Consider the following 17,511-nt stretch of genomic DNA (forward strand, 5'->3'; position numbering starts at 1 on the left):
CGCTAAAACAAACTGACAATTGATAATTTTCTACGAAAGTAACTAAAGATAAGTTTTTTGTTAAGCTGCAAAAGGTCATTAAGTTTTTCTTACGTTGAGTAGATACATTAAATTCTGCAAGCAGACTACTGCAATGCTGATCGTCCTACGTGCCTTTGCAAGACATCAACAGTCTTTGTGGTAATGTTCTCATTCTCTTACTTTGTTGACCACAATGAAATCCTGTTGTTTGCCAAATTTTAGCGTACAGATTGCACTAGATTGCATCCTATTGTACTCAAATTTTCAAAATTTCCCGGGGAAACATGCCTCCGGACCCGCCTAGTTTCTCCTGCCTTCGGCATTCGTCATTGGAGCTATCACACGAATATTATACACATATTCCCAGTTGTGCCTCAACAAGGAAAATTCCCGGCGCCGCCCCTGCTTTTTCGGCTCTTGTTTCACCTGCAGAGAAAAGAGCGCTTTCGATCTCGAGCTGGGAAACAATTTCCGTGACGTTAGAATTTTTTTGAATCAATCATAAGTCAGCTCTTATATTTTTGTGGAGCTAAGACACTTGGGATTTGCGTGGGGATCTCGGATGCAATGGCCAACAGTGACAATGAACAAAGTTTTTTAGAGGGAGTAATAAATTATGTAGATCCCATGGGTTTTCATGGAGGTAAAGAACGAATTCGAATACCCATAAAAAGTAAGCATTCATCCCTTGAAGTTCTTAAGCGGAGCAGCATTGAGTACACTGGATTGAAAGCTGAGTCCGAAAAGCGTGGTCTACTGAGGATCCCCGATTGAAATAAAACTCCGTTAGGAAAGTCCGCAGAAGGTAGCTTAGAGTATGCGATAAACAACGACGACAATATTGATGAATGAATTTTCGAAAATAGCCTTGAAACGTGAACACGAACACGGATTTTTATTCACCGTGATGCGTTATTTTTACTGTTTAAATTCTGTGATACGTGCGTAGGACCCCCCTTTTTTACCCCCCCCCCCCAACCCCCCTCATAATACTTTATATTCCCTTTAAAAGAGATCGAACTGCATAGGATCTGCATAGGGATTGGCTCCTGATCTCATTTCTGAGACTGCTGTTTTTTGTTATGAGTAGAATTTTTACTGTTAAAAATTTAGATTTTCCAACAAATTGGACTCTTCGTTTTGCTCTCTAAGAGTGTGCTTATTTGAGCATTAGCCATGAACTTTGAACTTTAAGTTGCTATCATAAATAATTTTAGACTTCTTCTTCTAATAATGCGTGACAGCGACTACGTAAATATTTGTCTAAAAAGACACCCACGTTCAATTTCTTTACCCTCTTTCCCCTTCGGACCTACTCATCACGTTAATGTTGCATTGGACTTGTACTGTTTCTGCGTTGTTTGAAAACTAGGAAAGCATTGCCTGTACTCTCATTGGAGGCAAAGTTGTAATACATTTCCCTACAAACTCAGGAAAAGATTGCCCGAGATCATACCAAGATCGCTTTCACCATGAAGTGTTGCTGCCTAAAAGGAAAAGCTAACGAACAAACAAATTCAGCAAGTGAGTCAAAAGGTGCCTATTTATTTGAAATATAATTTGACTTATTAGTGTGTGTTTTCACGATTTTCTTTCAACAATAACAAAGACCTACGTGTTAAAAATTGCAACTAACACGTTTAATTATAAAAAATAACACGCAATGAAATGTGTTGCCAGCGATGATAGCCGAATCATACTTGGAGAGTGCATCATCACGAGAAAACATTTATTAAGAGCCTCGTTATTTGTTATTGTCCTTAAGTCACTCCAAATTCTACCTAAAGAGAAATCGAGATGTTAATATGAATTTTTTTGTTTGTTATTCCGCGTTTGCTATATACGGCTCAACAATGCAAGCTCTTCACTTCTATGGAATGCCAAATACTGCCGACCACCTGACTTGGTCGATGTCTGCATCAGTTTAATCACGAGTCGTCAGCACTCCAGTTTTTGAGAAAAAGCTTCAAGAAAGTCTCGAAATCCGAAGTGTAAATGCACAAAACGATTTGAAGATGTCGATCAGAAATGATTATGTACGTAAATAATTCCTAAAATATAATGAGATGATACCAAAGGTCACATACAAGTCAGATATTCAAGCTTGATATTGTGCCAATGTAGAGCTAATAGCTTTTTTCTAATAAATATGTAGAGTCACGCGTTCTTTAGCGAAGCGAGGAAATATCGCTTGAAAGGAGAAGAGAGGAATAACCTACTTTTTACTTTGGGAAAAACTAGGACACAGGAATGGAGGACAGGGGAATCGAAATACAACTCAACTGGAGGTTTGCGGTCAGCACAAAATTTCTTCACTTTCAGTAAGTTTTTCAGTTTTAGTCGATCTCCAGCTGGCGAAACTTACGGACCTTTGACTGAAATAAACATTTTCTTTCGTACCGTTATTATCAATCGGCGAAAACAGCCGTCCCTCCACGTGAAGAAAAGGTCCCTTCCCAGTCCTCCGCCCCATTAGTCTCCCCATAACGAACCCCAAAGGACGTCTGCGGGAAGGCTACCGCCCGATCAGTACGGCCGGGTCCCAAAACATGTAATTGGAAGACGAAGTATCGAGAGACAAAGCTTGTGCACCCTAGTCAATCTGTGGTGGTGTTGCAACGACTTGTGTAGCTGTGTAGGCCAATGCGCGAGTGGCGGTCCCCACTCGGCACTGCACACGGCGCAGATGAAGTTGGAGGAGGACAAATCAGAATTGTTTTTGCGGCGAGCGCGCCTCTCTTCAGCTCTCTGGTGACGTTTCACGTCTGTTTTCTCGATTCCTTCTTTCCAATTCACTGTCGGTCTACAGAACCATCACTCGCAGCATCTTCCCAGTTGTTTGGATCAATTTCGCATGCTTTGAGGTCAGCAAGCGTCCATGAACCGCACAGGGGGGCGCCCGAAAACATGACATCACCTCAGTATAGTTGTTTTTGTTATTGTAAAACGTAGTAAACAAAAAATCTTTTAAGTTTTCTCTGTCAAATCTCTAATGTGGCAGGTACACCCTGTAGCCTTAACTAGCTTAACTGGGAAGTTAAAAGAACCTATGAATTTTACTGAGCCGAAGGGAACGGGGTATTTTCGTTGTAAAATTTCTGGCCAGCTTACAGGCTCAAGTAAATACAATCAGAAAAAAACTTTGAATTTATTGTAATAACACAGAGGCGGCAGAGGGTTATGAAACGTGGGGAGGGGGGAGGGGGGAGCCAGGGGGCTCATCTTCCACTCAGCCATACGCATACTCCGACTCAAAATGATCTTAGTTGTTCGTTGGCACAAGCAAACCTCTTTGCAATCTTCACAGTGTTAATGTCGGTAATCCATTTGTGACAACGCATCAGGTTGCAGTTGTTAAGGCGGTCCTGTTTCATGATGCTTCTTAAACAAGAATCACTTCGTGAATTTTACCGGGGCCACTCTTGTCTTGGCAACCCACGTGGAAGGGTCGTTTTCATCAACAAGTTTGTCGGGCGACATGAAAATCTTTTTTATTGCAAATATTCTTTAGAGATGAAAACAAGGTGTAATGAATAATGTGAAAAGAGAAAATGTTAGGGAATCCCCCATTTTCAACAGTTGAGAGTTTTCGCATGTCGCTAACGTAAATATTGCGTGACAAAGGTTATGTGAAACAGTCTTTTTTGGTTTTTCATTAGTTAAAGCAGTGATAGACTTTCTCGTAATGAGTCTTAATTATTTGTCGGCCAATATTTGACGAAGTTTCCTGTAGGGAGTGCGAATTGTAAGGTATTGAAACGTACAAACAAAGTTTCGCGCATGCAAGTTTAATAAGTTAAGATTTTTGTTTTGTCGTAGTGTACACAGTTCAACAGCGACTAAGCTTTGTCATCGTTAGGATGAATACTGTAACAATATTTTTCAATACACAGGGATCTCATTTATTGATAAGTAGCAAATATAGTCGCATTAACCATTCCGTTCCAAAACTAATCGAATTAATATTTGGCCCTAAGCCTATTTAATGCATAATTAATTTTCTTTGAATTATTTCAATATACTTCTAAGACCCTGTTTACATGGAGTGGGGGACCCCGGTCTAGTGGGGTAAGTTTCTTTTGTTTTGTGTCCCCCAGAGCGTGAAAACAAAAGAAACCAACCCCACTAGACCGGTTCCCCCACTCCGTGTAAACAGGCCCTAAATCACAAAGGTAAACAATTATGTCCAGTAACGGTGAGGGCATAAAAACGCCCTTAGCAATGGTTTAATGCAAATAAGGAAAGAGGAAAGGGCAAGGGGAGGAGGAGGGAAAAAGTAATTTGTTCGCATGGCGAGTGTGTTAGAACGAATGACTGCGTTGCAGCAAAGGTCACATGTAATTAAAACTCCAGAAAAATAGATGAGGGTTCAATACATTAACATAAGTCAACTCCCAATCCTAGGCTGTCAAGTTACGCAGTTTTTCTCTCGTGTTCAGATCGATTAAGCTCGATACCATAATAATAAGATATTTCTTAGCAACAACAATCCAAAGTAGCTAAGAATACCAAGGAGAAAAACATAAAAATTCTACATCAACGTCTAATGAATAATGTGAAACCATTTTGAACAGTTGAGAATTTGCGCATCTCGCTAACGTAAATATTGCGTGACAAAGGTTATTTGAAAATATTTTGTTTTGTTGCTTCATAAGTCAAAGCAGTGATCAGAGATTGATAGACTTCCTCCTAATGAGTTTTAATTGTTTGTCGGAAAATATTTGACGACGTTTCCCGTAGGGAGTACGAATTGTAAGGTATTGAAACGCATAAACAAAGCTTGACGCATGCAAGTTTAATTAGTTAAGATTTTTGCTTTGTCGTAGCGTACACAGTTCTACGTCGACCAAGCTTTGTCAACGCTAGGATGAATACTGTAACAATATTTTGCAATAGACAGGGATCTCATTTATTGATTAGTGGCAAATATAGTCGCATTAAACCATTCCGTGTGCAAACTAATCGAATTAATAGTTACATGGTTACAGTTGTTGCTCCCTACTTCAAATTTCCGTACCAGCGATAGATCTCAGCGAACACTCCCAAAAGTAACGAGCTAGCGATATATGGATATATCTCAGTCAGCGATATATCCCTAACAATGTAACTTTGAAAACACAGAAACGCGTTGCATTTTATGACCGGTGCCAGCCTTCGGCTAGGCCCCGGTAATAAGTAGTTTTTGAGTCGACTGAGTGCGGAAAATGGGCGCTCTGGAGTCGCCGATGTCACAGGTAATGTCAGATACATCCGTAAAAGTGTTTTTCGTTACCAAAAGGCAAATTTTTGTTTGGGGGGGGCTACGGACCCCTACCCCTCTGCCCCCCTGCTCCGCCGCTAATGTAACATAACGTCAGAATCGTATTACGGGGGTCCCATGGCATACCAAAGAGGTTTGGATTATGAATTAAAACTCCTTTTTAAACAACAAATTTACGCGGAGCAGGCTGATGCAAAAAATTACCCGGTGCTATAAGTCCTCTAAGAAAGATGTCAGACTTATCTGCGTACGTGCAACAAGTCATAATACTGACCCTACTGTCAAACAATATTCATACCTAAAAAGGAATTTGTTGCTTGACTGACATGACGCGCTTATCTATGCTGATTTAATAAAGTCGAGCCTAAAAAGGGACAAATTTTACCGCCAAGATTTGATTGAGGTGTGCCCTCGTTGAGTTAATGAGCGATAAATTATTTAGGCCTACGCTCATGCTTCGGATGAGACTGTCAAAAAAATACATATGTGCGAGTGATGTAGGATTTAGGCGCACTTCTCAGCCTGTCATTTACAGAGGTATGTCTGTTTTCGGCATTTAACTTTTTTAAAATTCACAATCCCCAGAAACTTTACAGTCTCTTAGCTCCAGAAGTTACAGCTCTAGAATATGATTAACCTTGGCTGTGGAGTACAGAAACTCCATAGTCTGCTCTGTTGTTAGATACTCTAGGCTTGAAGAACTGAAACAGACTGTGTTGTTTTCAGCTTAAGAGTATTCCATCTATATAACATATAAATCATCACCCTGTAAAAGATTTTCTTTATTATTAAATGGGAGAAGAATTCAGGTAAATCAGTGGGAATTAATCAAATTCATCAAACTGAAGAGTCAGACGAGTACAGGACTGAGCCATTCGATGCGCGAAAAAATGAAAATTAAGTTGTTATGTGTAATGCACTTGTTACACACATTTTAAAAGTTTAATTTTTTAATGATTTATCTTCATTTTTAGCGAAATGATTCCGCAATAATGCGTAGTGCTTACACATAAATGGCGCTTCAGTCTGGGGAATAACCTGTTTTGTTTCCAGGGCTACTCCTGCGTGAAATCCGAGTTGACGGGAGAGGGAAAAAGCCCTGGTAAAGAGTTTGGTGAGATCCTCACTTAAAAGAAAGAAATTTGCATAGAATAGATTAAATACGATCAAAACAGACCACCAAATGCAAACAACTCCACAAATTTGAAAACCCTTCCTTAAAGTGAGTAAGCGCGTTTGGTTTAATTGAAATAATATAATCGATCTGACTGGGGTTTCTTTCTTGAAATGTCTGCTTTTTCAGAAGAAAAATTTACACCCTTAAGAGATATGTCTACCAGGAAAAGCAGTTCTCCTGAGTTTGAAATGCGATTGCTTCATCGCCTCGAAGGACACGGCGGAGCAGTCAGGTATTGTACAGTTGATCCAGGAGGGAAAATTCTTGCTACATGTTCAACCGACGGAAAAATCAATCTTTGGTCGATAGCGACAGGAGAAAATATAAGAACTCTGAAAGACGGGCATTCTGCTGAAGTGACAGCTTGTTCCTTCTGTTCGTTCGGATCGATTTTAGCATCATCTTCCCGCGATAAGAAAGTCATCTTGTGGAACTACCAAACTGGAAAACGAGCTTCTCGTTTAGGTAGGTTTATGACCTTGTATATTGCATTTTTATTAATTAGGTAAAATGAAAAAAAGATGGGAGAATTATGGCATTTTTCTTCAAACATAACTTAGTCTGAATCCAGACATGAAGAAAGATAAGGGTTATCGTGGTTAATAGTTTTCACACGCTGTCGGTCAGCTTTATTTTTTGGTCAACTTATTTCCCGGTATATACAGATCCAAGGCTGTAGCGCTAAAAATAAGCCTCGATTTTTGAATTATAAGAAATGATGTTGAGTTTATTATTCAGGCTAATATATTATGTTGTTCTGTACTTATTGAACAATGTTTTAGTGAAAATACTAGAATTTTTGCTCTTTGGAGGCTAAGACATAGTCATAAACACGATCCATAAACACAACTTTGTTGGAAGAAAAAAATCCGCCAACGCTTAATTTTACGATACATTCGAGATCGATAGTTTCCCTTCATAGCTTTATTGTTGTGTACATTTTTATTCATCAACTTTCCTATGTAGTCCAAGCTGTATTTTTAAAGTTTCGAATTCCCGATGTAAATTAAGTTTTTTTCAAATTGTGCTTTTTCGAATGTTCATTTTTCTATATACGAGGGTATTACAAAGAATTTACCTGGTGCATCGCGCGACAGAATTTCATTTGCCTGAAATAATACAAATATTGAATGATTCCTTTGTTACTTATATTTAAGAAGAAAGCACTTGTCAAACACGATGCACCTGTTTCGTTATAAATATTAATGTCCTGAAGGCAAACCCGGATGCGTTACAAATTTGCATTTCTTTTCTGTCAACTTGTGAAAAGATTTACTTTCTTTTGTGATTAAAACTGTTGCAAGACCTTTATGCCTAAAGATCCTTCAAAAAGGTTGAATACTTTACTCGATCGATCGCTTATTTTTAAACACAATCATTTGTCATCACGCCGTTATCAGTTTTTTTTTTCAAGAAGAATAAAATGAATAAAACCTTTTCCGCCACTTTGAGTTAATAGAAATTCACTTCGAGATTTAAGCTACTGAGATTTAGATTATAGATTACAATCATACAAAAAAATATATTTTATTTGATTGAAATGAAATATGAAATAGCGGAAAGGGATATGACAATGTCATTTTGAGGTTTTTTTTTATTTGGGGTTCATGCCCGGCCCTTGGTAAAAAAAAGTAAAAAAGGAAAATCCAGGCTCATGAAGGTAATTCATTAGCGCTAACTCAGATTACATACGACGCAACCATTAAGCCCATTTACAACAGCAAGTTTTTCTTTTAAAGGGTCGTTGTTAAGGTGACGTAGAAGCTTGTAACACTGACACAGTCGCAGTAATATGATAATTACCAGACTCTTAATAGTTGGGTTGGTTAGTCCCAACAATTAAGATTCGAAAACGCTGAAATGATCTATTTTCCGTACGTTTCTTCTTAGTTGCAAAAGAAACCAATTTTAATAGGCGCTTGAAAACATGTCTCTTTTAAGTCAGTTTGGAAACTTTTTACGTAAAGAGTGAACCTACTCCCCTGCCACTATCGATTGTAGGAAAAACCCGGCGCCCAACGCGAGTCGAAAATTGAATTTAGGGTGAATTTCTACTGTTGTGAAATTTCTACGTGCGTAAATAAAATAGAGGAAATGTATGAAAGGCTTCATGTAAACGTAAAAGTTGCGCAAGGTTCAAATTTTACTTTTACGATATTTTATTACGCGTGTAAAATTTATCTTCGTGCGCACGTAAAAATTACGGACTCTGGTTTTTATTGATTGGCAAAATTGTCATCTTTTATTACTTTTCAGGCCTTCTTCTCATGCCGAAGGTTTCCGAGATTTTCCCTTTATTAGCGCTGTTTCCATCCCAGTTTGTCACCGCGTCAGCTCTATGTGTTTTGGCAACTAGGGCGCCCAAAAACACCTATAAATCAATTAAAATTCAAGTGGGTTGAAAACAACTTCGCCTCTTTCTCTAACTCTTCTACTAAATTCTCTGCACGTACAATGAACCATCTTCGATCGTCCTGAATACGTTCTCTCAGGCTTCCTTTTCTTTTGTCACATAATTTGATTTTCAGAGCTCCATTCCGATGCCGTCCTTTTCTGCGCTTTCTCTAAAGATGGGAAATTTCTCGCGTCTGCCTCACGTGATAAAACCGCTCGTCTTTACAAGATACGCTCGGAGGTGGGAGAATTTGTCCCTGGAGCGGACGTTAAGCAGCTCTCCGGCCATACCGCTGCGGTGAATGTGGTTAAGTTTTCATTGGACGGTGCCATAGCTTTGACAGGCTCAGACGACAGAACGATTCGTGCTTGGAGAAAGGAAAACGATTGGGCTTGCGTGTGTACATTGACCGACTTTTACGGACCCGTAAAAAGAATTATATTTTCGCCGGTGAAGGACCCTGTGTTTGTAACTCTGGCTGGCTACAGAGCTACCCTTTGGACCATGCATGGCAATAACTTTACGCCCAACTGCAGCGTTGATGTGAGAGGCAGTGACAAACAAATTAAGGTTAGGATAATCTCATTAGGGTTTAATTTAGTGCCAGTGGACACCCTTTTTTCCTAGACACATACATCTGGCCGGATTTTTAACAAGTTACCTCTAAATAGTCCCCTTTTAATTTCCGTCAAACAGTTTTTTCGGCCAAAAATTATCTCCAAGGCAGCCATTATAAAACCAAAGAGTAAACCCTTTGCTTTTTTCTCTTCTCCTCCTTTCTTCCTCCTCGCTCTTTCTACGGTAAATAGGGCAACAAAAACGTGCAACTTGTTTTGCGACATTGCGGCACAAAGAGTTGAAAAGCAGTGTAGCGCGTTTTACCACACACGTTCAAGCCTGTCCTGCAACAAACAAGGTTGCTGTTGCAAGCTGCGTGAATAACTGACTTCTGATTAGATAAAACTACGCGGGAAAGACGCCATACGCTGGAGTTAAGCCACTTGCTGCAAAAAAAGTCTGCCTTGGGCCGGTAAACCGCGCAACATGATTACAAATTACAGATTTTCTTGCAAAAAGTATCTTTTCTCTCTAATTTCTGCAACAACTTTTCGCAAACTGCACAACCTGATTTGTTGGAAGACAGTTTGATTCGTGGGCGGTAAAACGCGCAACATCACTCTTCAACTCGGTTTGCAACAAGTTGCACGTTTTTGTTGTCCGTTTTACCATACCTTTATCTCCTGTTTTCTATATTCATGATCAAGGGAACTTTTATGTTTTCTCGTCATGATAGAGAGGGCGGTAGAGGCTCGACTATATTTTGTCTTTTAACCTTTTTCAAAATATCATCTTGAAATTTTGTCGAATGTTGTCTTTGGCCACTTCTGGGAGTAAAAGAGTTAACATATACAGTTGAGATCCATTACTTTAGGATTTCATCCAGAACTTTGAAGATGTGATGGATAGATCTAAAACAGATGAAACTTGAGGATTTCTCCCAAACACTCCAAAGTCACAAACATGTTTTAACACGTTTTGAGAGAGAATTTTCAAGAACAATACCTTGTGTATAACTGCAGAATTTTTGTCCTCACTTAGGATATTACTTTCATCCCGGATGGGAGGTACGTTGTAGGAGTGGCTGTGGACGGAACTGTCAACATATGGGACTCTGCTGTGGAAGAGAAAGGAGCTTGTACAACCTGGAAATGTTTATCACACAATCTAAGTCAAGTGGGAACGAAGGAAGGTGGCCGGTAAGTGTGAAGTCTGATGTACTTTGCTCAAGATTTTTTCTTTAAAACTTTTAACTCTTGGCAGTGAGGGTTTTAGTCTCTCACGCAAAAATTCTTTTGGTTCGTCACCCAATCCCCCCCAACGAAAATAAAAAGTAGATTTGGGGAAGGAACGCGTGATGAAGCCCTAAGAAGATCAGTTACAACATTTTAGCACATAATGATTAGAGTCTGATTAGTATAAATTCGTGCTTACCAGCTGGACTAAGTAATAAGCAACGTCTGCACGCACGGGAGGCTATGGGACCTTCACGTACGTACCGCAAATCCTCTATTAAGTTCCCGGGGGCTTATTTATTTCAAACACATTTAACAGGGCGGGGGGGGGGGTAGTTAATAGAGACGGGAGGCTTATTTGAGAGGGGGGCTTATTTAATTTAGCAAAGACGATGGTAGTTCACCATAAAGAACTAGGGATGCAAAGTGGAAAAGCTCAAGTACAAGAAGTTGGAGGTCATGCAGCCGAGGATCAAAAGCAAATCAAAACTTCCAGCTGGTGAATAAACCATCTTCAGTCCACACGACGTTTTACAGTCGTGATTGATGAATACAATCTATCATATTAGTGACTAAAAATAATTTGCATTGTGTGGAGCTAAAAAATCAAACGCCGTTGAAGTTTCTCCACCGATCAGATCGGAAACCAAAACCAGGTTGGTACTTGAAACATAGACTCGCGTCGAGATCTGATTGGTTTATTCGCCACTTCAGAAGCGAGAAAGGAACTGGAGGCGAAATGTGTCCCTCAGTTAATCCTGGGGTCGTTGCTGGGGACATGCCAGTCAGCTATTGGCCAATGTTTTCCCTTCCTTAGCAACACTTCCAGAAGTCTTTGCGAAAGTTTACTCGGGCCAGTTTCCTTCTCGGATTCGATTGATAACGCTTGTTTGTCATCACTGGTCATTAGACATCATGCTGAAGTGAGTGCTCTAATATTTTCCTTTATTGTTTTTCCGTAGGGCAAACAAACACGAGGGGGCAATCGAGCAGACTTGCTGTATATTCGCACGAAGGCATTTTATTTCAGCTGATTCCAGTGGTCTCACGCATATTTGGGAGATCGTATAAAAAAATATCTAACGTTTCACAGATTTTTCACGACAACGTCTGTGAACATCTCGAAACTCTAGTCTTTCGAGCATGCAAGTATTTCTAAATGTTACTGCACTTCCAGACTGTAATGAACATTCTCTTTCAGTAACGTAATTTTGTGGAAATTTTAACGCTATTGCTAGTACAGGGAAAAGTGGAATCAGCAACGTGTCTGATACGAAGAAACGTGGCCGATAAACGAAGTTGCCTTATCACCATGCGTGATTACAGTAGATACTTTCATTATCAGTTTCATTTTGTTGAAATTGAGGTGAAACTTTGACTTTAGTGACAGGCTTTTGTGCCATGAAGAATACTTTCAATCAGCGGGTTACAAAGCCCTTGCATTTTCTGCGGTACCCCGGGCATCCTGTTTAAGGATTGTTTTAGCCTGCGAGCAAGCCCTCCAATTACGGCGAGCGAAGCGAGACGCGAGAGAACGCGCGCAGTTTTTCCCCGCCCCTCGCACTCGCGTCTCCTATCGCGTGCGGCTCTCGCGTGACTTCCCGCGACTCCCCCAAATGGAGAACGTGCTCTAAGGCCAGGATTGTCTTATTGCGTCACTAATTGATAGCCTAGAGAGGTGGTCCGCGGTAGAGATAAATTATGTACAATCGAAGTATCTACGTATTTTTGTTGACTCTCTTCGGACGTCTTTGTTTATCTGTCAAAACTGAATCCAGTCTTTAGATAGTTAGAGCGGTTTTGGCTGGGAGATAAGCAGCGAATTGAGCGACGCAAGGCATGCCAAAAATGCTAGCATGAAGTGGACGTTCTTCATCTAATATCTATTCTTTAATGCATCAGGTTCAAAGTTAAACTCGCACTGTATTATGGGTGTGTGATGCTTATGAACAATGGCTAGTCTGAAATGTCATCAATCTCTTCACCCCACCCCCTAAGGGGCGGCAAGGCGAGAACCCGTTGGGGGTTGGGCGAAGAGACGGATGACATTTCAGACCAGAGAAATGGCTAAATTGATTTACTACTAGCTACAACAGGAGGTAGCCAACTACTGCCAGCTTACAGGAGTTAAAAAAGGCTTTGATTCGCTATATGATTAATTATAAGTGTATAAACTTAATATTGAAGAAGAGACGAATTAAAAAAGATTTTAATTTGTAAAATACAAAAGATGAATGAAATATACTCGAATAAAGTAAACGTGTTGATGATTAGCCTAGTGGATTTTTGTTTCCCCTAGGAACGACACTGAGTTTGACAGTTTGATATCGTTAAGCTTTTAAATCATGTCAGTTAAGCTCACGGCTCTTAATTTGCACATAATAGTTGTTATTGTTGCTAATACAAGCTATAATGAAAGATTTTACAGCGTTTTCCAGTGAAACTGTAAAAGTTAGAAGAGTAGGCCAGACGTTCTATTTTTTCTTTTTTTGGCATTCACTTTCCATATATTTCCATCCTAATTTTGGCCAAAAAAATTTCATGGCATTTTTAATTTTAAGCAGTTAAAAATGACATTTTGTCATGGCCAAATAATAACGATTTTCATTTAATTGGTTTTTGCAATGGATGAAAATGTATGTGACATGTTTTTGAATTAGTCAATCAAGTGCACAGTTACTAGTAGTTCTAATTATTGTTTAGGTAACATTTGAATTATGTTCCACAATGGTACTTCGATTTCGCCACTCTTTTCCTAGGCTATGACCACGCACCTTGAAAAAATCTCTGCGACACAGGGGAAATATATGAAGCTGTAGTATAGCCACCAAACGGAACGACTTGATTTCCTTGAGCGCTTTGTAAGATAGCTAAATTACATGGACAGGCCCTGCGAATTATTAGTTTTGCCTCTCTACTAATTTCTTTGATTCGCCAACAATACACCACTGGATTGAGAGATGAGTTCAACAAAGCGAGAACTGAAGTGATGTCAAAGGCTAGGAGCTGGGATGAACTACTGAAGCCTGACGCGGTGGCAGCAGCTAAGGCGCAGAGGAAAGGCAGATACGTACCCCAAAATATGCAGAATATAATGAACATGGTCTTTAGTGATTTTCCGTAATGGGAAATTCTAAACGAAGATCGACTATCCATTTGGAGTTTCTGTTTACGAAGTTTGACGTATGTCTTAAAGTAGAAAAATAGAGACAACAAAAGACAAATCACCAACATCAAGTTGGCGCTTAGCCGTCGAAATGTGGCACTAAAGAATCGAGAAGCTGTTAAGAGGGCAGAGAAAAACCAACCTGTTATAATAAGAAGGCTCACTCGTTTGAAAGACACGTTCGAACGGTACCTTGTTTGAAGACTCAAAGCAAGATATCTGTCTAGAGCCACCACCATTTGTATCCAGAAAGACGCAAGACCCAGAAAGGTAGTAAACAAAGTGTGAGGTAGTTCAACAGTACAGTAGAGTCTGGCATTATTCCAAGCTATGGCGAAAGTGTAAGCAGCGTAGAGCGGTTGACTAACTAGACCGACGGCAAAGTCAGATAGAGCCAGGCTGAAGAAGAGAGCTTTGGATGAAAAATGGAGTAAAGAACAGCGTCGGAGAGCAAGTAGAATTATTGCGTTGCCCGTTATAGCTGAAATTGAACACACTGTGTTTCCTATACCAATAAAAAAGTATAGAATGGATGGATTATGACGCGACAAAGTAAAAAAAGAGATGTCGATGGAGCAAGAATTGTTGTCGTCGACTAGACTCTGTGAGCTGCTCATTGTATGGACCTATGTGATTATCAACTTGTCGTGGTGAGGCCGAGAATACTGTCATTGCTAAGTGTCTACGGCAGATATAGGACTGATTATTGATAATGATTGCTAGAAAAGGAAGTTCTTTCTTATGGTGATAAAGCATTCTTATTAAGCAGTAAAGGAGCTGAATTGGCAAAGTGTTTTTAAGAGTTTTACGTAAATTCATTGGCGAAAAACAAGACTATTGTGAGGCCTTGCTTTCAACCAAGTGACAGAGTAAAGTGGAAAAAAAATTAAGAGGCAATACGATAATGCGATAATGTTGATTAAAAAAGGAACAGCATAGAGAAAGGTGGTTAAAATCAAAATGTATGACGTAATTTACATTTGGGACGAGATCCGCGTGGGTAGTGTAAATTGCCTTTTGCCTGTAAGTTGACTTTTCGATATAGCAACCTCTGCAAACTAACGATAATTTGCAGTAAGAGAAAGTTTTGTGTCAATCGAAGCAAAAGATAAGGGCTTAGAATGGGAGGCTAGTGGTTACAAGCCTCGAAGAGCTCCATGTTAAGCCAAAGCGCAAAGCACCAAGTAAGGGAAATGGCGAATTTTGAGATTAAGGACTAAGTGCGAACATATTTAATTCAACATACACAACAGCCGGTATAGCTAGTCACCCCAGAGTGTTGCAGTTTGGATGAATATATTTGCCACGTGACTTTTTGAAGCGCAAACCCCAGCCCGAGGCCAGTCCAAACCCTAACTGTTGAACTAACTCACTTGGAGGTCAAACACCAATACTTATTTTACAATCCCAAGAAAGCCTCTTGGTTAGAGTCAAGCTGGTCCTTACATTTCCAAATCGTTCCCATCACTCCCCTGAACGAATATGAAAGATTAACTCTTTTATTTTTTATGTCAAATCTCCCAGAATTCAATTAAGATTCAAGTTGGTTCGAAACAACGGCGATGTACGGCCGTTAGTATTGACAAAGAGCGTTGTGGTGGAGAAGAATAATTCAATACTTCTTTCATACTTTGCCTCTTCTACTAACTTGTACTATATTCTCTGCACATAGGAACGTCTTCGATTCTGCTGATTAGGCCGAGTCTCTGTGAAAAGCTTCCTTTTCTAATACTTTTTGTCATTTACTTCGATTTCAGAGCTCCATTCGGTTCCCGTCCTTTTCTGCGCTTTCTCCAAAGATGGGAAATTTCTTGCGTCTGCGTCACGTGAAAAAACTACTCCTATATACAAGATACGCCCCGAGGTCAGAGATGTACCTGAGTTATTTAATTATATATAGCCTGCTAAGCAAGCGTTTTCGTGCGAGTTCGTCGAGAAAGTTGGAAGGAGAGCTAAAAATAATATAGCTTTACAGCTGCCAGGCTATATTATAAATCGCTCTACATCATGTTAATTGCTTATGAGAGATGGCTTGACTTCAAATATTTGGTTTATTACTTCAACAGAAGGTAACGTTACCATGTTACCAGCCCGCCACTGCAGCTTACAGAGGCTTTGATTTATTTTATTCCATTATTACAGTCGAACCCCCATTAAGCTGCCAGTAATCATGCATTTCAAGAATATGATGACGGAAAATACAGTCCGAGATTGACGACCGATTGCGGACCACTAATGCTTCCCTAGTGGCGCGTTTGTTTCAAAATAAAGCAATGTTTCTACTTAAGATTATGCTAATTTATGACGAACCTCTATTGAGCTGCCCGAGAGTTGCCGCTTAATTGAGGTTCAACTGTGTAAGTGAGCAACCTAAATATAAAAGAAGATTTTAATTTGCAGATTATATTATTGTAAAATACAGAAGCTGAATAAAATATTCTCGAATAAAGTAAAACTGTTGATGATCAGCGTGATCGAATTTTGGAATTTTGTTTTTGTTATGGTTCGATAGTAAAAACGTTGAATTAAAGCTCTCTCTTCTCATTCGTCGCACAGCAGACCCCATAACCCAAGATCGCAACACAACGCTTTATACAGTTTTGTTCTGTTGCTGATTCTGTATGATTTTAAGAGTTTTATAACATTTATTTCCCATATCCGCCTCCAATATCATTTATCTTAAGCTTTAAAATAATATCTGTAACTCTACATATCAGCTTCTGTGTTGTTATGTTGACTCATTTTCATTATTTCCGATACGAATACTTTTCCCTGCCTCGAATAGCGTTTCTTTGCTAATTTGCAGGGCAGCTGTATTTAAGTTTAATATGTGTGAATAAAAGTTTTCTTTGTTAATGATATATGAAATAAATCAAACATGAACTGCGGAAATGAAATGAAAATGTCGCAGTGAACACAATTTATGCAATTGCGTAAAGAGGCCTGAAAAAAAAATTCAAGACAGTCAACGGGGTTTGAACCCGTGACCTCACGATACCGGTGCGATGCTCTACCAACTGAGCTATGAAGCCACTGACGTTGGGGGCAGGTCAATTGTGGGTTCATATGTTCCCGTGAAAGAAATGAGTGTTAATGATATATGAAATAAGTCATATATGAACTGCGGAAATGAAATTTCAGGCTTCTTTACGCAATTGCATAAATTGCGTTCACTGCGACGATCATTTCTTCATTTTCAAAAGTTTTCTTTATTTTTTATGTTCAGATGCTTTAAAAAGCCATTTGAACTGACCAGCAGGAGCGATCTGCTTCTATTTATATTAGTATTCAAGTATATTTTTTCGATCTCAAAGAATAAAATAAAGCCGAACTAATCTAATGTAACAAAAAGGAACCCATTATTTTTCATGACCTCTCGTTAGCGTCATAATGTCATCCTCAAGATGAAGGAACTGTCAAATTTAGATTATATTTTAGTAACTACAGGTTACAACTTTTCATCCTCTGCATTTGTATTTAGCTCTGTATATCATTTATTCATTTTATTATTTGTAATATATATTTTTAAACACACAGGAGGATAAACAGAGAATGAAATATTTTGGCTCATAAGCGCAGCCGCTGTTTATATATTCATATATAAGTGAAAAGTTGAATCCTGTCTCCGGATTTTGGTCTTGCAAATTTACACCATCACTAGCGCGGTCTTAGCAGAAATAAATAAAGTTCAGGGACTAA

General features: G+C 39.3%; 1 protein-coding gene across 2 annotated transcripts; it reads left to right on the forward strand.

Moving 5' to 3' along the window:
- The first annotated feature begins 1,297 nt into the window (after positions 1 to 1,297).
- LOC140952350 (uncharacterized) lies at positions 1,298 to 12,871 on the forward strand. Of its 2 annotated transcripts, none has more exons than XM_073401770.1 (5): positions 1,298 to 1,545; positions 6,585 to 6,923; positions 8,987 to 9,423; positions 10,453 to 10,610; positions 11,609 to 12,871. In XM_073401770.1, exons 1-5 carry the CDS (start codon positions 1,494 to 1,496, stop codon positions 11,715 to 11,717), a joined length of 1,095 nt encoding a protein of 364 aa, XP_073257871.1. In that variant the 5' UTR covers positions 1,298 to 1,493; the 3' UTR covers positions 11,718 to 12,871. The 2 variants fall into 2 exon arrangements, with proteins under 2 accessions (XP_073257871.1, XP_073257872.1); XM_073401771.1 differs by lacking the exon at positions 1,298 to 1,545 and adding an exon at positions 6,440 to 6,503.
- The last annotated feature ends 4,640 nt before the right edge of the window (positions 12,872 to 17,511 follow it).

The sequence above is a fragment of the Porites lutea genome, chromosome 11, assembly GCF_958299795.1.
Source record: "Porites lutea chromosome 11, jaPorLute2.1, whole genome shotgun sequence".
Taxonomy (NCBI): domain Eukaryota; kingdom Metazoa; phylum Cnidaria; class Anthozoa; order Scleractinia; family Poritidae; genus Porites; species Porites lutea.

Coding starts and splice junctions, on each gene's coding strand:
- LOC140952350 (XM_073401770.1), top strand. CDS start 1,494: ATGAAGTGTTGCTGCCTAAAAGGAAAAGCTAACGAACAAACAAATTCA. Junction 1,546..6,584: donor CGAACAAACAAATTCAGCAA/GTGAGTCAAAAG, acceptor CTGCTTTTTCAG/AAGAAAAATTTACACCCTTA. Junction 10,611..11,608: donor GGAACGAAGGAAGGTGGCCG/GTAAGTGTGAAG, acceptor GTTTTTCCGTAG/GGCAAACAAACACGAGGGGG.